Genomic DNA, 25,948 nt, shown 5'->3' with positions numbered 1-25,948 from the left:
CTGAGTGAATGAAGAGCTCAGGAATGGTAATAGGAACCATTTACAGACCTTGGGAATCGTCCAGATGAAGACAGTGAGGGAACGTGAGGGAGGTCTATTAGCTCCCACATGTATTTTAAGAAATGATTTCTTGTCCTTGCAGCAGCAGGACATAGGCAGTGCCCTTGTCCCCTGCTTTATCTGTGGTAAGTTGAAGGATATTTTTGATGTTTTGGGCATTGTGATCGAGCAGTGGTGCTCAACTTTTTTTGGCTGGCAGGATGGATGGGCTCAATCCAGCACCCAGGGTGGTCACAGTGGGGCCCCATCCAGCCATATGGGGGTGGGGGAGGGACACCTGGCCCTAATCCAGCCCTGTGGGGGAAGGGCTTGACCTGGCTCCATGGTGGTGTGGGGATAAGGAGCCTTGAGCTGGCCCTGACCCAGCTGTAGGGAGAAATGGGGGGAGGAGGTATAGCCCAGCCTCGATTTAGACATGGTGGGGAGGGGGCATGGCCCAGTCCCAGTCCAGCTGTAGTGGCCTTGGGGTTTGTAAATTTGGCAGTGGGGGAGGGGTGGCAGTATTACTTGCCACCGCTCTCCTGCTGCCAACTTTCCCGACCCGGGGGAGCCCTGTGGGCTGAATACCATGGCTCTGCAGGCCAGGGGTTGAGCACCCCTGTGCTAGAGGGTTAGCTCCTGATGTTTTAAGAATAGATTTGACAGACACTTGACTGGGAGGGTGTAACCAGGGATGATGCTGCCTTGAGCAGAGGGTTGGGCTAGCTGGCCTCCTGAGATCCCTTCCAGCCCTATTTCCTGTGTTCCTATGGTTCAAAGGTAGTGGCTGACACAGAGGTGCTGCTCTTTATCTGTCCTCTCAGTACAGGAATAAGGGGATGTTCAGTCTCAAAGCACACAGGCATTTAACTTGCAGGGCTAGCAGCAAAGTAAACCAAATAGGATTGTGGAGATTTGGCACTCTGACACTGGGGCCCCATGTGAAGTGCCTGTGTCCCTAGACTCTAGTCTGTGGATCTCTAGGGGGGAAGCAAGGGGCTGATCATCAGGAAACTACCCTGGAGAAGCTAGCAGTGAGGGCCCAAGCCCCAGGGAGCTCTCACACAGCTCTCTGCTAGTGGATTAGAGAAGCCTGATTACCAGGGTTCTGCTCAGGGGGTAACTGAGTGCACCTCTTTGCTCATACTTAGTGAGGACCTGGTTTCTTTATCTACTTGCTTATGGCCACACACTTGGTGGATCTGTGCTTCTTTCCTGGATCTCCTTGCCTAGTATTTGCAGGACACTGTGACTTGATGGCTTGAATATGTGTGTGTTGCTGCCCTCTGAGTATCAGATGACTTCCAGCAGCAGCGTGTTTACGGGAAGAACAAAGCTCCCCTAGTGGTGACTGCAGAGGGACAGGCACCTCATAGAAGCTGGGCTTCTGGCTTACGTTCTTGGCCTGCCTTTGTTCCAAGGTCCAGCAGCGGATCGGCTACTGCCCTCAGTTTGACGCCCTCTTGGACCACATGACTGGCCGGGAGACACTGAGCATGTACGCCCGCCTGCGGGGCATCCCTGAGCGCTACATCGGCAGTTGCGTAGAGAACATGTTGCGGGGGCTGCTCCTGGAGCCCTATGCGGACAAGCTTGTGAAGACCTACAGGTGAGGCAGGGCCCCAGAGCCAGCCCCAGCTGACAGACCTCTCTGCGTGAGGGAGTGCAGATCTGCCCTGGGTGCCTGAGGTGGAGAGGGAAGGAGTGTGGCCTAGGCGCTAAGCTCATAGGGGTCAAAATACCAGTCCCAGCTGCATTTCAGACTTGCCAAGAGACCCTGGCCAGGCTGTCCTCTTCCAGCCATGGGCTTGGCCTGCACAGCCAAGGTTTGCCAACAGAGTGGCATCAGCCTGGTATATGATTTCTTCACACCCCTAGCTGTAGTCACTCTGCTAGCAAAGCCCCTGGTGTGGATGCAGCTTTGGTGACAAGGCAGATTTCTGGACCTAAAAACACTTCTGGGTAGACAGACACCCCAAGGTGAAAGGCACTGGGTTTGTGCACACTGCTGTCTGTTGTACTGGGGTGTGGACAGCAGCAATGACTGAACCCTTGGGAGAATGTCTTGATATGAAGCCCTGACTCTTATCCTGGGCCCCTCCCCTTCAGGCTTGTCCCTTTCAATGTCTCCGAGGCAGTGGGGCAGGCCGTGTAGCTGTGCTCAGCCATCAGTAGTGTGGCAGGGCTGTTCTCTCAGCCACGGTGCTTCTGTGTTCCTCATCTGCCTTTCTCATTCCTCTTTCCCTCTCCCCATAGTGGTGGCAACAAACGCAAGCTGAGTACTGGCATTGCCCTGATCGGTGGCCCTCCTGTGATCTTCCTGGACGAGCCCTCCACTGGCATGGACCCTGTAGCCAGGCGTCTGCTCTGGGATGCCGTGACCAGGACGCGGGAATGTGGGAAGTCTATCATCATCACCTCGCATAGGTGACGTTGGCTCTTTGTTCTGGGGAACAGCTAGGGAAGGGAAATGGGCAGGGCATGGAGATTCCCCTGAAGTGGAGTAGCTTGTGGCCCCTGCTTCTTAGATGACCTGCCTATTGGCTGGGGGCATTTCATTATGCCACCTGCTGGGGGCCTGCCTAAAATGGTAGCAGGGTACAAACACCCTGTCTCATTCCCTCTCAGGATAACATGGTTGGCTGTAGTCCTGGTGTCCATCTTGTGAGGCAGGATGTTGAGAGGGGTTTACCATAACGCAGCTGGGGAGCAAAGAGGAAGGTTCTTGTGCACTTGTGTGCCTGCATCTCCTGAATCCCCGGCCCAGAAGCTCCATGTCAAGGCTACTAGACTCTTGGCACCAGCACCTCTGGGCATTTTCAACGTTGCTGCCCCCTTCCTAAATATTTTCTCTCCTCCCCTCCACAGCATGGAAGAATGTGAGGCCTTATGCACCAGGCTGGCTATCATGGTGAATGGGCAGTTCAAATGCCTGGGCAGTCCGCAGCATTTGAAGAGCAAATTTGGCAGTGGGTACACACTGCTGGCAAAAACCCAGGTTGACGAGGAGGGTGAGCTGCAGGCCTTCAAGGCCTTCGTGGAGAAGACTTTCCCAGGTACCTCGCACAGTCCCCTCCCTTCAGCTGAGCCACTGCTCCCTTCCGCACAGGGAGAGACCAAGGCTTCTTCCTTGGAGCTTAACGCTGAGCTCTGTGCGCACACATCCCACTGTCTCCTCACTCTGCGTAAACCTTTGCTTGTCTCCTAGGGAGTGTCCTGAAGCATGAGCACCAAGGCATGGTCCATTATCACTTGACCAACAAGAACCTTAGCTGGGCGCAGGTAAGGGAAGGCCAAAGGGTATTTGTTACTGGTCTAACCCCAGCCAGAGCTGTCCCACCACCTCTTCCCTCATGCTTCAGAAGAGGGTGAGTAGGGAGTGAAAGGCCTGACTCTGGCATCTGTAGCCATTTGAACATCTTTCCTGTTACGCTGGTGCTGCCATTCCAGCTGGCCTCTGCTCCATGTACACTGGCCACTAGTGCCATTCAAGCTTCATTTGCCACCATCTCCTATAAAGGGCTTGAAGTTCAGGCTGCTGAAATGATCAAGGTCAAAAGTAGTCTTGGCCCCTCCTCCTTTCCCTTCCAGATGACGTTTCTGCATTGGTGTTGTCTATCCCCTCATTCCCGTTGCCGTGTGAAATCTGCAGTTCAGGGCCAGCACTGCCCTCTTTTAACATGATAATATTCCTGTAAATATTTATTTAGAATACAATTGCATCAGGGCAGTGGTTAGCTAGAAATCCCCTCTCCATCTTGTGCCATGGATGGACTGCATGGTATCCATAGTGACTGCCATAAAGAATAATGGAGTTTGGTGCAACTAAGACTGCAAACTCAGCCCACATGGTACTGCCTGGAGCCTGTGTGCCTTCTGCAGTGCTCTTCTGCTGTTCCCCCCTCAAGCTTTGTGAGGTGGTGGGTGACCATGGTGCTGGGCTCCTGGTGCTGTGAGAAGGGCAATCCATCCTGAACTCGCACCTTTGGAGCTGGGGCTTCCTTGCTGCGGCTTTGGCTTGGGCAGAATTTTTCTTTCATTTATGTGTGCTTTTTGCTAAAATGTCTTCTCCCAAACCTGTGGCAGATGGTGCCCTGGCTGACGTGGGGGGTTGCCAGGCTGCTGAGATGCAGGCCAGAGGGATGGTGGGGTGTGTTTTCATGCCTTCAGTAAATCACTCTGTTGCTCCTGACCCTCGTGTTTCTCTTCAGAGCCCCTAGCCCTGGGGTGGCATAGTCTTTGAGTTCTCTTCCTTGGGCTGCAGTTCTGGTTCCCTTCAGTCCCACAGTCTCCTCTCACCTGCTGTCTTGTAGCTCCCTCCTTGCTGGTCCTGTCACCCACATCCTGTCCCTGCCAGAATCTAGGTCATACCTGCCCCCTCTGACTGAGCCCCCTGCCAGCCTCACCCTCCTGCAGCACCTGCTCTTGGCACAAGAGCCTTCTCCTCTATGGCTCTCCCTTTGGAACAGCAACCCCAGGAGCTGACTGTCTGTTCCTTTTCAGACCTGATTTGAGGGCCCTGTCCTCCTTTCCTCAAGACCCTGGCGCCTCCGTACCTCTCTGCCCCAACTCTGCTGTGGTTGAACACTAAAGCATTTTGGGTTGAGGGATCTTTGGGGGATTTTATGATCCTGCATGCATCATAACACTGAATCACATGCCCAGTGACCTCAGTTCAGAGATCCCTCTTTAGTCAGAGGCATCCCCTTGCCTAAATCTCTGTAACCCTCTTGCCAAGGGATCTGAAACAGCTCCAAGACCCAAATGTGACTCTCACTCCTTTCACCAGCAGGGGTCAGGGGAGAGCCATGTTCTCCCGCGGGATCCCAGAAGGCTTTAGTAGAGCATGTGCCTTGCTGAGTGCATCCCCTCATCCCACAGTGGCATCTCCTCTCATTGAGCGCACAGAGCTCCCAGGACAAGGGGACTGTGCTTGGGACCCAGACTCCAATCCCTGCTCAGCGGCTCACTTCACAGCAGGCAGGCACTTGTACTAGAGTCCTAAGGAAGCACAGAGTCCACAGGCCAGAGGGGATGAGGTGCTTCAACCTCCTGGCTAATGCAGGCCCTAAAATTTAGCTTAGCTGGGCATCAAGTGTAGAATTGTATAGTGACATGAAGCCTTGTGCCCCTTCTCAGGTCTTTGGGGCACTGGAGAAAGCCAAAGAGAAGTACTGCCTGGAGGACTACTCCGTCAGCCAGATCTCCCTGGAGCAGGTCTTCATGAGCTTCACCCGCTTCCAGCACTACACAGAGGACCGAGGGAAATGAACAGCAGCCCCACACCCCACCCTCACAGACTGACCTGCCGCCTATACATAGTATATATAGAGACAGTAATTTATATTATTGGCGTGTGTCTGAAATACCGTATACACGTAAGAGAGGTTTCACCATGGAGGGATGGCATCTTCCACTGTCAGGGGGATGAGGACTGTGAGTGGGCCATGCATGTGCTGGTGTGGAGGATTATGTGTGGGGTATGGAAAGCAAAACTACTGTGCCCGCACCCTGTGGCCCATTGCTGATATGGTGGCATTTTACCATCTTTCCCTGCCTTTCAGGCAGTGAAGGAAAGGCCAGCAGCAGGGCACCAGCCAGGGAGTGACTGGACCCAGTGCCCACCTCTGTCCCGTACCAGCCCCTCACCATGTCATTGATGCTTGGCTCCAGGGGAGAGAGGGGATGAGGTGGGGGCTGGAAAGGTGTCAGATCACCCCTCTGGGTTGATGTCAGTGCTGCTGAGGGCTACAGACAGCTCTGTTAGGAGTGGAGTGGGCAGTCCCTAAATGCCTATGCTGCATGAGAGGCCCTTTTGCCATCAGTGTTGACCCCACCCATACCATAGCCACAGTCTGTACAGCAGGGGCTGGAGAAAGCACCTCTGGTTCTGCTCTTCCTGTGCCCCTGGTGAGGGGTGAAGCAGTGAGCGCTCGGTCTGTTGTCATGGCTGTGAGGAGAAGAGGACCCTCCTGCCCCCGTTGCAGTCGCTTACTCATCCTTGGCACATCCTCAAACACACTTATTGCACTTCCCCCCCATCCCCCAGGACCACGCTCACAGGTGGCAGCCTACTGGCCTCTGCATGCATGTTGAATTGTAACCGTAGTTGGTTGCTGTGATGTAACAGGACACTGTCAAGTAGCTTAGAGCCAAAACTGCACTTGGTGAATGCAGACCTGCCAGGGACCATCCACCACATTTAGATGGAAAGGGCAGGGTCACTTCTGCTTGCCTACAGGCCCTGCAGACAGATCTTCCATCCGTTCTGCTCATCAGGCCACAGCCACAGAGGGAGCAAAGGGCTGGTCTAGCTTCTCCTCAGCTCTTCTGGGAGAGATCAAGGTGCCTGTCCTGCTGCTGTTCGACGTCAGGTGAGACTTGTCCTGTGCTTAGCTGGGAGACTGCAGTCAGCAGGAAGCTGTTTTCCACACAAGGATGCAAGTCACCACAGCCATGGAAAGTGCCAGTTGCCCCTTGCAGAGCTCCTGCTGCCTAGTAACACTTGGAGGAGTTGCTCAGGCCACACTAGCACCCAGCCTGGACTCACGGCACAGCCAACACTTCATCCTTCGTGGCCAGTAGCTTTGTTAAATCCAAGGTTAGGGTGATGGAAAGACCATGCTAGGTTTTCAGGGTTAAGACTCCCCTTCCCCCATACACACACAGCCTGCGTGCAGAGGAAAGCGTCATGCTCTAGAAGAACCCCCAGGTGAGCCATTCATGGGCACAGCCAGCTTATGGTGCTGTGGGGCTGTGCGCGGCACGCAGTCATCCTGGGGAGAGCCATCTGAGAAGGGCTATTCTGACTCTGCATAAAGTGCCCTGCAGAGAGGACATGGAGCCGTGGCTGGGGAGAGCGGTCTCCTTTGTGTATAGTCCACCAGGACAAGTATCCAGTCCCTCCTGGTTTGTTTGGTTTTCCCTGCCCATCACGTGCACATCCTGCAGTCAGCCGCGACCGCTGAGGCCTTCCCTTGAGGCCTTCTCCTGGTGGTGCTGAATCCATTCATGAGGTGCCCCAGGCCACCATCGATCCGTCCTTGTGGCACCCCAGACACAGCATATACCTCTTGGACTTGACCAGGACCTGCTGAAACAAGCATCAGCTCTGCACTGAGCCCTGTGTATGCTGCTGGCTAGCTCACCAAAAACCACTGCGGCAGCCAGACAAATACCACTTAAAAGGGAAAAAATAGCTCTGGTTCCTTGCTCTTAAATGCCATTTCTCCGCCCATTCATGCAAAGGGCCTCCTGTTGTTGGACCTTGTGGTGTTTCCCAACATTGTTTCCTGTAGAACCTCCTCCCAGGGCATGTCTGTCTGTAGGGGGCAGGTGAATGGGCAGCTCTATCCGAGGGATAGCTCATGCTAGAGGAGTCCTTATTGCCCACCAGCTTTGCTATGAAAGAAGGCTCGCTCTTGACCCCAGCATTCTTTCCTGCCATGGCAGGGGGTCAGACTTGATGATCTGCTCAGGTCCCTTCCCACCCTACAAACTATGAAACTAACCCCAGTTGCACCTTGGGCATGGGATCAGGCCTGGCACAATCTGGGAGCCTTTGTTAGCCTAGAGCTTGGGGCACTGGGTCCAATGATCTGTGATTCTGGCCTGCAAGGAGGACTCCCCCAGGCCCACAACTCCAGCCACCTCCTACAGCCCCTGAGCCAGGCGGAGGGAAAAGAGCCAACTCTGCTCTGAAGAGCCTGAAGTTTGCCTGGTGGAAGGGAAGGAAGTGAGGAGCCATTCCCCAGGTCTCTGGTCTGGACTGCCAGGTGCTATCTTCTTTAAACATTGAAATTAAACCAGGATGTGCCGGGGTATTGAACCCAAACCCTCAAGCTCTGGGCACTCCAGAGCTGCATCCAGCATGGGCCCAGGTTCCAGTGTGGGTCTGCACCCCCCAGTCAATCCAGTATCTCATTAGTGATGTTTAAGCGGAGGTGTATCCGTGTGGTCTCTGCTTGCTGGGGAAGGCCCTTGGAGGACCATCAGCCAAGCCATGAATAGCCCTGCCTCCCCTGGCTCAGCCTCACCTGTGGTCCTGCTCTTACAGGGGCTGCTGTTATGCTCCATCTGGTGCATGTTGTATGTCCCATACCTTAGTCTGCTCATGGGGGCAGCTGCTGCCACAGAAGATTGGAAGCAAATGGGTCTCTAGGGCATTAGGTACTCTTCAGGATCAGGCTCCCCAGATTGCAGAGCCCCCACCCCCAGAAGAGTTGGCTGGTGACCTTGCCGGTGTGTTTCCCATTTTTCCAGCACCTTGGTTGAGCTGTGTCTGTCTGTGTCCCCCACTGCCAGCCAGCACCTGTCCCATCCTGTCCTGTCTGACTGCTCCAGGATCACCACAGCGTTGAGATATTGCACTATAGTACGACATATGATTGCACATACTAAATGAACTAATGTTTATGGGCAGGGGCTCTAGTTCCATTCCAGTGATGGGGGTTGGGGTTTTTGGTTTTGTTTTTTTTTTCTGTTCCTGTAACTGGATCCTTCTTTTCTATTTCTGCCCCCCCTCCCCACCTTGTTATGACTATGCTGGTGCATCATGTTACTAAGAACTTTCCTGGCTCTTGACTGCATTGTGTTGGCTTTATTAGCAAGCAGCCTGGAAGGGACCCTATAGTTGCTGGGTGTCATGACAGGCAGGCAAGTTGCCAGTCCTGTTAGATGCAGGGGGCTAAGCACATGCAGTGCATTTGGTCAGAGGCAGGACCTCCATCACAGCTTCTTGCTCCCACTTGAAACTGACTGCAGCGGCAAAGCTATGGTGGCCTTGGGGAGATGCCAATAGGGGGTTGGGAGTCTGCTGTCTGACACGGGCCCAGTGCTGCTGCAACAGAAGGTGGGGCCTTGGCTTCATACCCTACTTCTATGCTGTTGGGCAGCTTTTGGGCAGTGGGAGCTTGGCCCTCTCCATTTGAGGCCAATGAGAAACCTGCAGTGGATGCAGGAACAGACCTGAAATCAGCCTTTCTTGGGGTCTGGCTGAATGTAGAGGCGGTACTGGGGAGGGGATACCACGCATGTAAGCTCTTTTGCTCTCCTACTCAAAATCATAGCTGGGGCTGTCCCAAAAACAAGGGCTCGCTGGAATTGGAGCTGTGTGACTACAGGTCAACACCTGGCATTGTAACATGTCTATGGGAGGCTGCTTTCCCAGGCACTACCACCTGGATGTGAAGCCTGGATAGACTGCACTTAGCATCCCAGTGCTGGCCAACCCAGCTGAAGAGCCAGTCAGAGCAGACGCTGACTGGAAGCTACAGCAGTAACAACTGCCCCTGGGGAAAGCCTTGAGCAGGCCTGCAAGGTCCACTTGTGAAACTGGCTCTAGATGTGGCTGGTGTTTACGACTGTTACTCTCTGGTGGGCCTGTGCGTGCTGAAAAATCAATGAGGCTCCCACCCACCGTTCACTGCATTTGGAGCTGTGTTCGGCTCAGACACATGTGCACAGCACGGCCTTTCCACCAACTTAGGTTCCACAGCCCTCCCTTAGCTACAGCAGCGGCTGGACCCAAGGGCAGAGAGTGGAGGGTTCTGACTCCGCGGACGTCAGTGGCAATGCTTCATTGCCCTCTGCAGCACCAGGCTGCCGCTCCAGGACTCGGCACTTGCTACCCTGGGTGTGCAGATTAGGGCTCTGAGTGCACCAGCTCTCTCCTTGCAGTTTCAGTGCGCTATTGGGCTCCTGGCACAAATCAGACTGCGCCAAAGAGTATTTGTCACGAGTTTTCAGTTTTTAACCCTCCCCCACCAAACGGCTCCACTTGGCAGTTCCGGCTTTTCTAGAGCAAGGGAATGAATGCTCTCTCCCAAACCCTTTGAATGCCTGCAGAAATACAAGCCTGCAACACATGCTGCGCTGTGCCTGCATGACCAGCTTGTTGGAGCTGTAGCTCAAGCACACATCTGCAGTGCCTCTGTAAGGGGATCCCAGTGTGTGGGCTCAGCTCCCTCTAGCCCAGGGGTGGCCAACCTGCACACAAGTGCCACAAGGGGCTCAGGCAGCCTGTTTTGTGGCACCCAGCAGATCAGGGAGCAGACAAGCAGTGCAGCACCTGAAAGCAGGGAGCAGAAAGCAGAGTAGTAGATTGGGCAAGGAGTACAGAGTAGGGAACAGAAAGCAGAACAGCAGGTCAGGCAGGGGAAGAGGATCAGCACAGCACTTTGGGGAGGGTACAGCCTAATTTGTGGCACAGCTGCCAAAAAGTCCCCCTCCCCTCCTCCTCCAATTTTTCCCCCACCCCTGCTTTAGCTTCTTGTGATAGGGAGGTGTTGGGACCTTGTGGTGCATTAGATTCAACCATCTGGTAAGAATTCTGAGGGGCAATTCATGGACACGGGTGACTATCCACAGACCGCGCTGGCCCCTTAGGCCTAGGACTGGCCCTTCCTAAGTGGTACCCTTACTGCTTGGACCAGTTGACCACAGATGGAGCCCAACCTGCTTCTGCAGAGACCCAAGCACATACCTACCTTGAGGTAGTGCTCAGGGCCAGTGCTGCATCTGCCAGCAGGTTAAGCACAGTGTAAGGCGGCAGCCTGTGAATAATGAGATGAACTCCCTAGGTCAGGGGTGGGCAAAATGCAGCCTGCAGGCAAGATGCAGCCTGCCAGGCCATTCTATCTGGCCCACAGGGCCCCTAAAAAATTTAGAAAATTAATATTTGTCTGCCTCTGGCTGCCTGTCATGCAGCCCTCAATGCCTTGCCAAAACTCAGTAAGTGGCCCTCCGCCCAAAATAATTGCCCGCCCCTGCCCTAGGTATAGGTCAGCCTCCTGCCCTGTGCGCTAGCTGTGGCATCAGAACTGGTCCTTCGTCCTGCTCCAGCTCCCTGCTTCCCCTGTCTTGTCTCCATTTCCTGTGTTTCAGTTGATTTCTAGCCACCTTGGGTCCATTTATTGTAAGCTCCTCTTGTGTGTAAAGCACAACAACTGGCAGGCAGTGGCACTGCACATCTCTGGACTGGGCTGGTGCTGGGCTGCTGCTTGAAGGCTCTGTGTATGACAGGCAGCTGTAGTAGGGGAGGTTGTTCCATCTCCAAAATAAACTGGATTTTCCAAGCAGTGCCTCCGGGTGGTCTTTGTGTATAAAGAGCTGCTCCCAGAGTTCAGGTTCAGCCTCCAGCCTCTGATTATCCTGCTACCAACTCTAGAGGGTGAGGGTCTGGGGCTGAGTGACTCCAGCCAATGTGTGGCCATGGGAGGGCACAGCCTGCTCCGCTCACGTTCACATAAACCCTCCCAAAGTGACTGCACAGAAGATCTGCTGCGATAGGTCCTAGGGCATGATTGGCTATTTGGCGGATAATGGGACAGAAATCTTGTACCAGGAGTTGCCAAATCCACTCAATCCCTTCATCAAAGGGGAAAATCAGATGTGATGAAAAGGAAGCAAAAATGCAACCCAGTTGCTCTCCTGTTGGCATGTTTGCGTAGATTAGAGGAGCAGCCAGCGACCTCAGTGAGACCGGGGACTCCAGCAGCTAAGCTCAACATTCCTGGGAAAAGACAAGCTTACCTTTTAAAGCAGAGGGACAGACCAGGAGTGTGTGGGGAGGACACAGGGATGAGGTGACATGCCTGAGTTTACACAGCATGTCAGTGGCAGAGTTGGGGTTAGCGATCGGGTCCTGTGGCTGTAACCAACATCTCTGAGGGCTTTTCAAAAGGTAGCAGCAGACCCTGGTGGTAAATGCAAAGCCGCTTCAGCTGGTTGGGCCTGTTGCATGTGGCATGGGTATACAGGACCTGTTCATGCAACGTTTAGGGGCTGCTTTTCCTGACGGACAGGGCGGGAAGAGGGAGCCTGCCTTTCTATCCTTAGCTCTGGCCCTGCTTATGGCTGGGTCTGACAGAAGTGGTGCAATGGGGCTATGCTGGGTGTTTAAAGCTGTGCATGTTGCCTTCCCTTAGCACCGTGTTTGTGGGCTCTGCTGAGAGCAGCTCTTCCTGTGGTGCCACTTGCTGGCTGGGGGATGAGCCTGCTGCCCTTGGGCCTAAGTTGGCAACCAGGTCTCACCAGCTCGGAAGCTTGTGGGTCAGTTTGAGATGCAAGGTAGTTGCTACCTCTTCTCCTTAGGCTGACGCAAGGCCCACCCATGATCCAAGCTGCCTCATGCTTGGGAGACTATGACCTTTATTCCAGTACTGTCAGTGCTTCCATCTGCTCCTGGAGAGGCTGCTTCCCCTCAGGGTGCCACAGTGGCCCCAGCTCCAGCATGGGGCTGTCCCTCAGACATGCCAGATCTGAGCTGAAGCCTACACTCTGTGCCCAAGCTGGCAGGACACTAGTTATAGCAATGTGGAGCTGCGCAGGGCCTAACCCCAGGGTACTACAGAGATAGGCAAATGTCTGTCCCAAGGTAACCTGGCACCTCAGTGGCAATGCTGGGATGGGAAGCCAAGTGTCCTCCCCCACTCCTTGCTGTAGAAAGTAACATTCCCAAGGAAGATGTGGCCTTCCCTCCAGGAGTAGGCAGCATAGCACTGTTTCAGCATCTCCTATAGGCCTGCTGAGCCCAGCTATGCTGTCTTTCCCAGCCCAGGGTCCCCTGCATCCTGGGCAAATCCAGTGGCGCCCATTAGCAGACACAGGTACCACCAGAGCTACCTCCCTGCCCCAAGCAGTCGGACAAGGGGCCCTGTTGAGTTTTTTTTTGTCCTTGGCAAGACATTCAGCTCGGGGCAGTTCCCTCCCTGCAGGTGACTTTCTCCTGGGGCTCTCCTGCCTACCCAGCAGTCACTCTCCTTTGAGAGTCTCCCATTGCATAAACAGTGTCACTTGAGGCACTGCCCAGAGCACTTTGCCAAGCGCTGGAATCCCTTTTCAAGCCATGGATGCCATCCAACATAACATGGAGTGGCTCGGCTGTCAAGCTGCACTGCACATTCAGTCCTTAGCAAGGTGGCATTTTCCAGCCCTCCCCATGCCTGGGAAATGAATGCTTTTGCACAGCTGGAGTCCCATTCAACACAGCTATGCCAAACGCAACAGAGTAGCAAGGACCTGAAACACACACCAATGCTCCCAGTTCCCCCCCACCCTGTGCTTTTAGTCACACCGCTCCTTAGTTGCCAGTGCTGGCTACAGAGGCACAGAGGGGGCTTAGATGCAGCCCCACAGAACTGATGTTCAGCCAGCCAGGCCCTGCGCCCTCTGGCTGGGGGCCCCCAACCTGCCGTCAGTTATCTCTGCAGCAGGGGTAGGTGTGCGTTGTGGGCCAAGGAGCAACCCTGGGGTGGGAGCTGGGAGATGCAGTGTCCTTGAGGACTCTCAGCCTCACTGCATGCTCCCACCTTGAGCATTTGGTGCAAAATAGAGTCTTTGGCCCAGAAGCAGAGAAAGCCACAGGAGCAGACACCTCCTGCCATCAATCCCAGCAGCCAAAACTAGCCTGTCTCCAATGTCCAGCCAGCCCTGCCCAACACCCTAGTCACACAGGTCTCATGTTAGCAAGACCCCTCCCAGCACAGAACAGCTTCCAACTCCACAACCCTGGGTGAGCTTAAGGAGGAATTCCACATACCAGTGCCACTGGGCAAGGGAAGTGCTCTGGGCCATTGAACAGCACTTAACTCCTACACTTCTTGGGGCAGGAGGTGACAGCCTGAGCCACAGGCAACTGAGTTGTCAGACTCCCAATGAGACAAAAGGCAACACCTGAAAGCTCCTGGCCCTCTGGGGCCTGGAAATCTGGGCTTGTCCCATCTTCCTCTGTCCAGACTTGCTGTGATTCCCCCTACTGCCACCCAACACACTGGGCTCTGGGATATGTCAGACTCCCAAGATGCCCTGCAGGGAGCTGTGAGCCCTATGCTGAGAGCACCCACTCCGGGCCCTTGTGCCTCTCAATCCCACAGCTCTGTGCACTGTTGTGAGAAGGCTCAGCTGGGAGTCTTGTGCTTTTGCCCCCAAGCTCCCCTTACAGGCAGCAGGTACAGGACCTGCTTGGAGAACTTGTACCACTCATCTCCATTAGACACAGCCACCTTGCCCCAACTGTAGGGTCAGTCATCCAGCTCAGGTTTACAGTCAGAGGCACCATCATTTTCAGCAGGGTCCTGTACATGCAACAGCTGGAAACGAACGCATCCCTGTCCTCACACACAGGCCTCCCACGAGGGGGTGGCACTGCTCAGTTGGGCCCAGCAGGAATCAGCACGCACAGGTTCTAGTGCCTTGGACACAGCTCCAAAGCAGCCAGGTGCCCCCGCCCACAGATGCAGCCCTGCCTACTCTGGCCTGAGGCTGGAGACCTCAGGTTTGCCCCCCTCGCTCTGCCCTTCCAGGCTTTGAGGCATGGCTGGCTTCTCCTCCCAAGGGCTCCAAGGCAGGCAGGAGGCCCGGCTGGAAAGACCAGAGACAGGCATTGGCCCTGATACTTCCTTCACCCTGAAGCTAGGTGGTCCCATAAACCCAGGCCTGGCTGGGGGCAAAGGAGCCTGTCTGCCACCTACAGAGCAGTGCCAGAGTCAAACCTTAAGTGTTGCTGGGAAGCAGGCTGGGTTTTGTGATGGGGAAGAGAATACCTGGTGGCCTATAGGGGAGGGAAAAAAGGGAGGCAGGTGAGACAGATGCAGGGGCCATCTTTAACTTGAGAAGGAAGCCTTTCATACAGTGGTTCCCCTTGTGGGGGTCGGAGGGCTCTGTGGGGACCAGGCCTGCACTGAGGCTCTCTTCCTGCTGCAGCGGCTTCCACTACAGCCCTACATCAGGTCTCTCTTGTGCTCTGAACCCCCACACGTGCGCGCATGTAGGTCTGGGATGGGAGAACACTGACCAAATTGTAACACAAGAGTGGCATAAACCCAGGCTGGAGGTTCTTGCAAGAGGTTATTTTTGCAGAGGGTGCTACCAGGGCTGTCCCAGCCAGTACACAGGTACCTGCCTCCATTGTGGGGCTGCCAGCCAAGCAGACTCTGCTGTAGCTACACTGCCTGTGGGGAACCCAGAGGCAAACAAAGTAAAAAATGCTCTGGCCACCTTGCCAGGCACCCACCCATCAGAGTCATGCAGGACCCTGTCTCGCTCCTGGAGCTCGATCTGCCCCCAGCAGCTGCACTATGTTTTACCATCTCTTGCCCCATGTTGTCATCTTGCAGAGCCTGTGAATAACTCTTCCAAGGCATGCGAGTTCCCATCCATTGGCAGTTTCAGCTCTTTATTGTACCCAGATCCTGGTTACATAGAACTGTCTTCTCTCAGGGCTGCAGCTCATGGCCTGGGGAGAGACCTAGAGTCACAATCCTCTCCCCACCCTGCACTGACTGCGGCGAGATCTCTCAGATACAGAGTCTGCAGGAGTTTCGACGGTTCGACTGGCACTTAAGGAATCCTGGCGGAGGCAGTGTGTAGCTGCTTTCCTCCCCTGGCCCTGCTGTGTCCAGACAGGGGGTGGCTGGCGAGGAGGTGCCGTGGTCCGTTTCTACCATCTTCACTTGGCCAAGACTGTTTTATAGAGAGCTCTTGTCATTTTAACTCAAGTGTTGTGTACAGAGCAGGAGGGCAGTTTTCTACGAGCCGTTTTCAATTTTTGCCAGAAACTGCTGGGCCCACCACTCCTCCAGGTCAATGGGCACAAAGTCTGGAAGAGAAAGTGAAAAGGGGGCAGGGTAGCAGAACTTGAGCAGTAATGGAGGGGAAGCAAAGCCTCATGGAACTCACGCCACTCTGGGGCACTTCCCCCAACTCCCAGCGTGGACAACATTGAGTGCCCAGCAAAAAGCTCCCTAAACTTCTTATTGAAAGAATGAAAAGCTAAACCTGGTGCTCCAGGAAACCATCCCCTTCTTTCAACTACTGTGAATCTGTGGCACTGAGTCTTGGCTCGTCACTAACCCCAATAATACTTACCCTGAATGCTGAGAGATGCTATGGAAATCCCTGTACTGTTCTACCCTTAACACGTTTGCTCAAAGGGAAAACAGGATCCTTCACTCCCCAGAGCCAATCCCACCAGAGACCCAGCCAGCAACATGAGTAAACAGTGCAGGTGACTCAGCAGGGGCCAACCTTCCCCTTGGGACTGTTCCACCCCATCACCACACATGTTTTAGGGGGTGCCATGGTGCTGGGACCCAGGTAGGTGACTGTGGTGGCTGATGCCAGCCCCAAAGACAGCCTGTTGGAAGAACAGCTTTAAAGAGAAGCCCACAACACCCATCACTTGGCCTCATTCGGACCACAGGGTATTAGCCCCAGTGTGCTGGCACCTTCATTCTGCTCCTGCTATGCAGGTACAGTAGGACTTATTTAAAGCCTTGGCTGACGGTGCTGTGAGGGGTTTAATGAAACCATCTAGATACCCAAGATCACAATATCCTAGGGCCTGACATTTCTCATCTCCCCCAGACTCCAGAAGGACTCTGCAGGGGACAAGCGAACTTGACATACACCCTACCTTCCCCCAACACAGCCAATATTACATTCCATCCTGCACAGTTCACATGCTTAAACCAGTGTAGACACTCCCAAGTCCTGTTATTTCTAAGGGCTCTCTCTGCTAGACTAGGGAGACACTGAGCAGATGCTGCTAGATGAGCAATTTGATATCTACTCTGGACTTGGCTGAGACCCTCCAACTTACTGCACTTGACAGCCTCACTGCTGACATGAAGGGCTACATAGAGTAACATATGAGACCTTCCAAGGGACATGGAACAGATGCTTTCATGGAGCTGGCATATAGGCCCTCGAGTGCTGAGAAGCACTGCTTCATGTGGATGGGTGCCAGTCCCTGGTGGTGGCCCACAGGCACTCACTTTTCAATCCAGGGTTGGGAGTTATCTCTACGTATTGCACAGGGCTGCAGCTGGTCTCCCCATTCTGGCTGTCATCCAGCTGCTGTTCTATCTGCTGCCAGGCTGGAAAGGAGAGAGGAGGGTATGAGAAAGGCAGGTTCCTTTGGTAGGGGAAGGTGAAGCCACACTCCAACAAGATGGTCATTCAGTTGCCCATGCTCTGACCAGGACTGACAAGTTTGCTTTACTGGGGTTCCCCTCATAGCCCCACATTCCTTGAGCTCCAAGTCACTATACCTCCTGTGTTGCATGCCCCAACCCTGCAACACAGCTGGAAGATGCTGCCCCAGTGCAGACCACTGCTGCTGTGGCTAAGGGAGGGTGTTTGGCACTTGAGTGACAGGAGGTAGTCCCACCAGTTACCCTCCACTCAGGGTTAAGCCTTCCCTGCTGCCCCAGAGAGCTGGGTGATGCTACTGTGTCCCCAGAGTGCCCCAGCCTGGCCTCATCGCCAGATTACAACATGAACTCTTCATGATAGGAGACATCACAGAATACCTCTGACCACCCGCCTGTCAGGACACTGTACATGGTGGAAGCGTAGGAAGGAGCAAATCTACCCCACTCTGGAGCTGGGACAGCTGCTAGGGAGGCTCCAAATGCCCATGGGCAGAAGTGGGCAGACAAGGCCTAGAGTCTTCCTACTGGCTGATGCCACAGAGCATCTGGACTGGGCAGGAGGGAAGAGGAGATGCTTGCTGAGGGTGTAACATTCACTGCATTTCTGAGTGGGCAGAAACCAGCAATAGTACAGAGGTAACCATGTCACACCAGAGGACCTTCACCACAGCTCAGCACCAAGGAAACGCCGCCCTCCCCCCATACACACACATTATAGCCCTTGGCAACTTCCAGCATCAAGACATGGCTACATCCCAGACTCTGGAAACCCATCACTGACACACGACTGCATTCCCTCAGCCACACGTCACCACCCCTGGCAACTGACAGCTTTGACATAACTCATTCTCTGCTGTACTACAGGCTCTGGAGAGCCCCACACTGAGATATGACCCATTCCTCTGCTATATTACAGCCCATGGAAGCTCCTGGTACTGAGATGCAACTTAGAGAGTGGGGTTTACCCATGGCACCCCCACCAACCTTGCCTTCCTGTCCGTGAAGTAGCTAGACCCTGGCTCTGGTGCCATCGTACCTTCATAGACAAACCGCACGTTCTCTTCATGTGCCGATGTGTAGCACTCCTCTGTGGCTGACATGTGCTGTGTCACTGCCGGGGGCCTCTTGCCATTCACTCTGTTGAACACGAGTTTTGGAGCAGGGCTACTGAGACAGACAGAGAAAATGGAGAGCACAGAAAGACAGAACACTCTTTCCTTTCTGAGCCAGTCAGCTGCTGGGTTTGGGGCTGGGAGTGCAGCCAGGCAGGACAGTCTGCAGCCATTTCAGAAGGAGCCTGGATGTCTGGACTCCTGGGTTCTATTTCTGCCTTTGACAGGGATTTACTATGTAGCCTTGGGCAAGTCACTTTACTCCTTTATGCCTCCAGTTCCCTATGTACAGAATGGGAGTATTCTTCTACCTCTGTAAAGGACTATGAGGTTTGTGGAGGGAAGGCAGCCAGGTGCTAAGGATGGGCTTACAGTTCAGACCTAGGACTTCCAGCTCTGCTACAGCCTCCTTGTACGACCTCAGGTGAGTTACTGAATCTCTTTGGGCCTCAGTTCCCCATCCATAAAGTGGGGCTAGCTATATATCCTTTATTGGTCTGGTTTAACCCTTGGGGAAAGGCAGTGTCTCTGTTTATACTCCAGTAGTGCCCAGAGACTCAACTGAGATCAGAGCCACACAGTGCAGGGCACTGTACACACAGATAATGTCTGTGTGGTGAGGGGTTCAGCCTACGACCAACATTTCAGTTTCTATAACAACCTGTTGCAGTAAGAGATCCCACCAAATATCTAGCCCTCATTCCCACCAACACCATATCCACATCCTCAGTGCATGGCCAAATATTGTGGGAGATGCACTGCACTGAGTCTTCAGTGGGAAAGGAGGGCAGCTCTGTGTCTGTGGAGCACTTGACATGCCCATCACGTGACCACGACCATGGTACATCATGCTCCTACAGCACAAACAGGCACAGAACAGCCCTTCAGCTGTTAGCAAAGGAGCATGCAACACATCACCTTCCCTTGGACCCAAGCAAGAGAGAAGCGGAGCCTGGGAAGAGCTGGGTCCAGGGTGACTCAGCTGAGGAAGAAAAGATTCTATTAACCTCCTTTCCTCACTGCTGGTGCCAGAAGTGGGGGAGAAGTGATAAAAGTATAGGTGTGGGATTAGAAACAGGACTTGGGCACTCTTACCAGGCCCAGGAAGCACAAGTTTGAAAGTAGGGGTAACAATGAGTGGAGATGTTGGGAGAAAAAGATTGGGACTGAAGACTGGGAAGGGAGAGAGAAGCCATGGTAGAAAGCAAGGGAGGACTGTAAGCCAGTAGATGGGAGGAACCTGCGGAGGCGGAGGAGAAAGGAAAAGGGTGGAAAAATGGATCAGAGGAGGAGCCAAAACACTTGGAGAAGAGTGGAACTGGCTGGACAAAGAGCCTGGGGCAAGGAGTCAGGAGTGGGAGGGACTGAGTTGGGGTAAGGAAACTCATGAGGGAGATTGGAGCTGGGAGCCTGCAGGAGTAGGGGAAGGTAGACTGGGAGTGACTGGATGTCAGTGTGGCAGGGAGACAGATAAAACAGAAGAGGAGCTTAAAAGCAGGAAACTGGAACTTGGGTGAGCCAGGAGTGGGGCAGAGATGGGTTGGAGGAGACTAGGCAAGGTGGTGCTTGGGAGAAAGGGGTAGAAGCAGCTATGCCCACTAGAACACAGCACCCTTCAGCACTGTGCCCACAGCTCACCATCCCCCTGCTAATCAGCACCCCTCCTCATAGTGCTGGTGACAACCAGCCTGTCATCAGTTACTCTGTTAACTCCAGAGGCAGAGGTCTGTCACTAACTGCAAGGGTCTGATCCTACTAAGCCCCTACATGACAAGGTCACATAATAATATTTTTGCAGTTTCCCTGGTTTTAACAGAGCAAAACCTAGGAAACCATAGCACACTGTCCCATGCATGTGCTAAGGCTGCAGAGCCAGGCACTGCCAGGATTAAGGCTGCCTGTGCCTAATGACAAGGTATTTAATTACATGACCACATCCCGTTTCTTCCACCCTGCTCTGCAGGCAAATCAGGGCTGTGTAGGAAAGGAGGCCAATGTCTATAGGGCCCCTTCCTCCCTTGTAGCAGCAGTTGGAAGGTAGGGAGGGAATGAGCAAGGTAGGGGACTGCATGTATGAGGAAGATCATTTCACAGTAAAGGCAGTGGTGCCCTGCCTCTGCCACAGCCGTCCTATGGGACACTATGCATGTCCCTTAGACCGAGCCTTGCAGTGACTAATTGCACATGTCTCATTTTCTGGTGCTCAGCTTGGAGTTCCAGGTCAGTGATTCTCAACCAGGGTGCCACCGCACTTGAGGATGCCTTGAGATCTCTTCAAGGGTGCCCTGGGGTGCCATGCAATGCTGGCCCTGTTAGGTGTGTGAAAATTGGTTCACAAGATTCCCCTTAGGAATTCATAGCATTAAAAACATTCTGGCTGGCTGTCAGCTTTCTGAGTTCTTTGCAACACGACTGCTCTATTATTCTTCTGTAGTCAAAAAACTGAGTGAAAAACCAAAAGCTGCCATTCCTTGAGGGGTGAGTCTAGCAAGGGGTACTGAGAATCACTGCTCTAGGTTCTGGTGGGAAGCAGTGCTGAGCACTTCCAGCTGCAGTTGAACTCAATGACAGCTCTGCACATAAAGATCTACCTGGTACTAAGTACTCTGAAAAGTCAGATCCGGGGTGTCTCAAGCAGAGTCCCCATGACTGGTAGATGCTCTTGACCTCAATCTCCATCTCAGCAGTCCATCTGCGAAAAGCAGACAATACCCCTCTTCTCATGGGGGGGGGGGGGGGGGGGGGGTGTACAGATGAATCCAGAGGATTGTGAAGCACCTAGACATCATGGAGACAAGAGGAACCCACAAGGAAAGTAACTGTATGCTCTGCAGAGCAAAGCAAAGTCTGTAACGTGTGCAGTAGGCTAAGGCTCAGGGCAGCATGGTAAGTTATTTAATAGGAACTTGTTAACCTTGTACCAACCCTCCTGTGCAGGGAGTAGTGGCCAGGTCCCATGGGCAGAGGGGGAAAAATAGTACTTGATCGCTTAAAGGCTGCATCTAATCCACACTAACAAGGAGTGCAAATTAAGGTTACAACAGGCAGCCTGTAGGCAGATGACACATGCACAAGGCTGTATATGGCTGTCTAGTTTTTAGAGAACTGTATTTTTTGACCAGCAAAAGTTAAAGACTAGCAGTTTTGTTGTGTATGAGGGAGCAATGTATCCAAAAGCTCAAAGAAAGAGCAAGTGTTTTTAGTAGCTAAATATCTTTATCTTCATGGTATAAAGAAACTGAGGCATAGAGGGTCTGAGGGACTTAGTTACACAAGAAACTAGGAACACAATCTGTTCCTGGGTAAATCCAGGAACAGATTCTAGCTTTTGTGATGCCCACGTCTAACCACTAGGCAAAATGGCCTTCTGTATGCATGCTGATGTTTCCAGAACCCCCTGAAAGGTGTTTATAGAGTAAATTAACAAAAGACAGGCAAAGGATCACACTCCCATTTTTTCTCCCTGATATGGGCTTCCCGGCTGGACGACACGACTCAGCATGCAATGCTGTCTCCTCTCCAGTTGAACCTATATGGAACCTGGGGGAGTAGTGTGGCTATAGTGCAGCAATAAAAGATATCACATCTACCCAAAAAACCTTGCCTGCTTATGTCCTTAGACCAGCGGTTCTCAACATGGTGCCCACGGGAGCCATGGTGTTCCCCCCCCAAGTTTATTCAGGTGTCCGCACACATTTTCAAGATCAGTACAAATCATTATTCCAACAAATATTTTTTACATAAATATTTTTTGTAAGAAAAGGGAAGCTGCATTTTGTGGTTGTGGATCTAATGCAATTTTAAGTAATGGGTGAGATGATTAGATTGATCTAAATTCTAAACTTTAAATATTCATTTTGGCACCTGCTGCTTTTTCTTTCAAAATTCAAATGTGCCCTTGGGCACAAACGTTGGGAACCCCTGCCTTAGACCAACACGGCTATAACCAACAACCCAGCTATAATGTAGCACAGGACTTGTCGTCTAGCTGGGGGCTGCAGCCCATAGAGAAGAGGGGCGCAAGGGGCCTAATCAACAAAATCAAACGTTTCACTTCAAAAGAACAAAAAAGAAGTGCTGAAACAGAACTTCCCAGTGCAAGATTTCCACACTCTCTAGTCCATGGAGCATCTCAGTAGTATCACCAGTCATCCCAACCCAGGTCAAAAGCAGATTTTGAAATACCAGGATTTCTTATGGAACAGAAATCCCTATTCTCAACCAATTCCAGTAACTACAAATGCTGGAGAGTCCAGTGACAAAAAACCAACACCTTATTACAGATGTGAAGCCCCTGCCCTGCAACTGTCCTTCCCAATATAACCCCTAGTGAACCTGTCTGAAGAAGTTTTACAATGCCCTGCTGGTTTATCTAGGGTCTACTTGGGAATCCCTCTCTTCCCTTGATAGGAGAAAAACCTAACCAATCCCATCTGAGCGGGTGTCCTAAAATGAGTAAGACCAGCCAAATATCAAGAGGAAATGATGCATCATATAGCCTTTAGCAAAGTTAAATGGAGGGCAAATAAGTTACTTGCAGTTCGAAAAGACAGTCAATGTTTAACAGCCATATTGTTTAATATGTGAGCATTTCTTGAGGGTGGAGAAAGATAGCCAGGAAGCTCCAAAGTAATCATGGGTTCTTTTAAAATTATTTCTCCCCCTGCACACTTTTCAGTTTAGAATTACAATCACTCGGCACGGACAAGGCATCCTGTGGATGGGCCAGAGAGACAGTAAGATTGTGACATTGAAAACATTAAGGTAATCAGCCCCAGTTTATAGAGGAGATATAATTTTTGCTCAGGGTAGTTACACTTCTGTTTCTAGTTTTAAACTCTGCTCAATCCTTCCAGCCTTTTCAGTGAAGAGCTGAAGAACACTCTGACCCATGTTTTATTCAAGGAGGCCTCCACAAAAGCCAGGTAGTTGCAAACAGATCTGCCTGATGTTTCTGAAGAAATATTAAGAACTTTCAGGCTTTTGTTTTTACACCATAAAGAGGAGAAAATAAAAAGGGCACAAATGCAGAATCTTTTGGGAGCAGCCTGTCACAGTGAAATGCTGGGGCCTATTTAAAGAAGCTCCAAGGGAAATAGGTGATATCCAAGACAACCCCTCTGCACCAGGGAAAATGGAAGCTAGGTGGGTGTATCTGACAGATGAAATTGAGAACTAATCAATTGTTGATAACAAGAATCCTGTCAAACTGATCAAGGATTTGCCTCTGCCTGCAGGATGGCAGCCAACAGAAGATGTTCATATGTCAAACACATGTTTCTGGTGTGACAAGGGTAGTGGAAGGCTGAGTTCACCAGTTCTATGGTGCCTTTCAAAGTTCTTGAATGAAGAGGTCTGTAGGAGCACAAAGGATTATTACAGCCCTTTCCATCAATGCCAGTGGGCTTGGGATTAGACCCTAAAGGGAAAATTATGTAGCCAACCCTTAGACAGGCCTCTGTAGCCTTAACACCTGTTGATTTCAGTGGCTGTCAAGAGCATTTGACACTGCCAAGGAGGGGCACAGCAGCTTGTAGAGAGGGACCCTCATTATTATAGGTGGGCTCAACATCTGCTGTAGCTCAGACTGTCATCCCATTTTTGCAGGCTGCAGAGAGAAAGAAAAATCCAACCTGAAGAACAATCAGAGCTAAAACAGTTACCTAGATTATATCAGTGAATGACAGTGAAAGAATAGAAACACATAGACCAGTTGCTCCCAAACTCTGCTTGGAGAACCACTGGTAGCTTGTGGAAGGATGGCTGATCATAATAGCGCCTCTTCCCTGTTTGCAGCCACTACATACCATTAAAAAGACCACTATATCTATGTGTGTTCTCCAAGTTTACATGTTTAAAAAAAAAAAAAAGTATTTGCCATAGGGATGTTCTGAAGTTGCAAATAAGGAGATAGAGAAGAAAGTAGATGGTCATGAGCAGAATTTCCTCCAGATGTTTCATCTAGGAAGTCATGTCCCACACCAGGGAAATGTTTGTAAGCTCCTTGAAGACGTCACATCGCAGGGGACAGCAGGTGTCCTAGCTTGTATATCCACCCATGGAAGTGTAGCTTGTCCCACAAAATCTGATTAGCAGAGGAACAGACTTCATTGCAAGACTATAGATTAGTATATAGCATGTATGGGGGAGAAGGAGGATGTGCAGAGGATAAACTGCATATGCAGGATGTAACAAAGTTATCTGGATTATACAAACTAGAAGAGTCAGATCCAGTAACCAGAAATCTACCTTTAATTGGGAGGTTCTCTCTGAGCAACTTCTACAGTAACCTTAACGGATAGCTACGTGTCAATTCGGCTTTATCCCACAGCAGAACCACTGTAAAAGTGGAATACTGCATGCTTTTGACCACTTGCTGTTTGAGAAGTGTGAACCTGTACTCAGACAGCTGTACAGTTACACAGGTTTCCAGTAGGCCAGAGGTAAACCTGTGGGTGCAGCACTGATGTTGCAATTTCCTGACTTCCAAGCACTTAGCTCCTACAGTTTTCTCATTGTATTCTCACCCTGTGGAATAGAGTGCTGTGATATAGGGACAAAAGCTGCAGATACTGGGAGGAAAAAGGTCCTGGTGGACGAGTCTCAGGGATGCCAAGTGCTCCAGGTGCAGTGAGGTCAGAGGGAAATAAGAGCACTTTAGTCCCACTTTGCACTGCTCACAGCAGGCAACTTCCTAGATGAAAGGTATGTACATTCGCCTGCCTGAGACCACGTGGGTGAGCATCCCAGGTATGGAGGAGGGAGCAGAGCTGGAGTTCACAGTTTGACCTTGTCCTGCAGGGAGTCAGCTCCCCACAGCTGCACCCTTGTGCCCTCGCAGACCCCGGCCCCCTGGAAGCTTCACAACCATCTGACTGCAGATCTGGGCAGCCGAGCATCTCGGGCTACAAGGGCGGCCCAGAGCTGGCACCCAAGTCTAGGCACAGGAGCGGAGATGGGGCTGGGGCCTGGCAGGACTGCTGTTACCTCAATTCCCTTTACTTCCCACGCTCAAGAGCTGCACCTGCTGCCTGCCCACCACCTCCTGCGCCTGCAGCCTTCCCTGCCCCCTGGCACGGGCTGGCAGCCGGCGCGGGGCAGCGGGCGGCGGAGGTGCGGGGCTCCCCGCGGCCCCGGTGCCCGCCGCGAGGCCGAGGGGCGCGGGCGCAGCCTGGCCCGGGCCGCTCTTATCTCCAGAGCCCAGGCGAGGCCCAGGCCTTATCTGCCGGGCGGCCGGCGCGGGGGCGCCCGCGGGGCTGCGGCTCAGGGCCCCTGCCCGTGGTGGGGGCGGGGCCCGGCTCAGCCCGGGACGGGCCAGGGCCAGGGCCAGGGCCGCCCCGCCGCGCGGGTTCGGGCAGCGCACGTGGGAGCGCCCGGCCGGGGCCACGTGCCCGGCCTCACCCCCTCCGCGGGCGGGTCCCCGGGGCAGAGGGCGCCGCGGTGCCCCGGGTCACCGCCCGCAGCCCCCGCGCGGGGCCGCGGCAAGGACGAGCCGTCACCTCTGCACAAGGTCAGTCCCGCCCCCGCCCGCACTCACCTCGGCGGCGGCCACGCGCCCGGCGGCCGGCATCGCGCGTCGCCCAGCTTGCTGCCGTCCACCTGCTGCGGGGGCCCTGCGGACACGGCCGGGTCAGCGCTGCCGTCCGCGCCCCGTCCGGCCCCGGACCACCCCCTCCCGTCCCGGCCGCGCTCACCTGCCCGGCGCTGCGTGGCCAGGCGGCTCGGGCCCCGCGTGAGCGTGTACATCATGTGCGCGGGGACGGAGACGGGGGGTCCGCCGCTCCGCTCCCCTGCGCAGCGCCCGGCCCGGCCCCGCCTGTCGCGGCCGCCCCGAGACGCCGGCACCGCCGCCCCAGCCGCAGC

The 25,948-nt window shown here is 53.2% G+C and overlaps 2 protein-coding genes across 5 annotated transcripts in view; one reads left to right on the top strand and one right to left on the bottom strand.

Annotated features, from left to right (window-relative positions):
* Positions 1-8,622, top strand: part of ABCA3 (ATP binding cassette subfamily A member 3) — a 75,434-nt gene extending 66,812 nt beyond the window's left edge. For all 3 annotated transcript variants that reach the window (XM_059716557.1, XM_059716556.1, XM_059716555.1), the window contains 5 exons: positions 1,461-1,648; positions 2,296-2,466; positions 2,908-3,095; positions 3,248-3,321; positions 5,179-8,622. In XM_059716557.1, coding sequence (XP_059572540.1) covers positions 1,461-1,648; positions 2,296-2,466; positions 2,908-3,095; positions 3,248-3,321; positions 5,179-5,310 — 753 coding nt within the window. In that variant the 3' untranslated portion in view covers positions 5,311-8,622. The remainder of the gene's footprint in view (positions 1-1,460; positions 1,649-2,295; positions 2,467-2,907; positions 3,096-3,247; positions 3,322-5,178) is intronic.
* Positions 8,623-15,187: 6,565 nt separating this feature from the next.
* Positions 15,188-25,918, bottom strand: MCRIP2 (MAPK regulated corepressor interacting protein 2). 2 transcript variants are annotated; one of them, XM_059716527.1, is made up of 5 exons: positions 25,780-25,918; positions 25,623-25,698; positions 18,010-18,140; positions 16,815-16,916; positions 15,188-15,637 (listed from the first exon to the last, which is right to left on the bottom strand). In XM_059716527.1, the coding sequence occupies exons 1-5, from the start codon at positions 25,832-25,834 to the stop codon at positions 15,567-15,569; spliced, it is 435 nt and encodes a 144-aa protein (XP_059572510.1). In that variant the 5' UTR covers positions 25,835-25,918; the 3' UTR covers positions 15,188-15,566. The 2 variants fall into 2 exon arrangements, with proteins under 2 accessions (XP_059572510.1, XP_059572512.1); XM_059716529.1 differs by having other exon boundaries at positions 18,010-18,137; positions 25,780-25,917.
* Positions 25,919-25,948: the final 30 nt, after the last annotated feature.

The sequence above is a fragment of the Alligator mississippiensis genome, chromosome 13 (assembly GCF_030867095.1).
Source record: "Alligator mississippiensis isolate rAllMis1 chromosome 13, rAllMis1, whole genome shotgun sequence".
NCBI classification, from domain to species: domain Eukaryota; kingdom Metazoa; phylum Chordata; order Crocodylia; family Alligatoridae; genus Alligator; species Alligator mississippiensis.
Note: the sequence above shows the minus strand (reverse complement) of the source record. Positions and strands in the feature narration are given on the sequence as shown.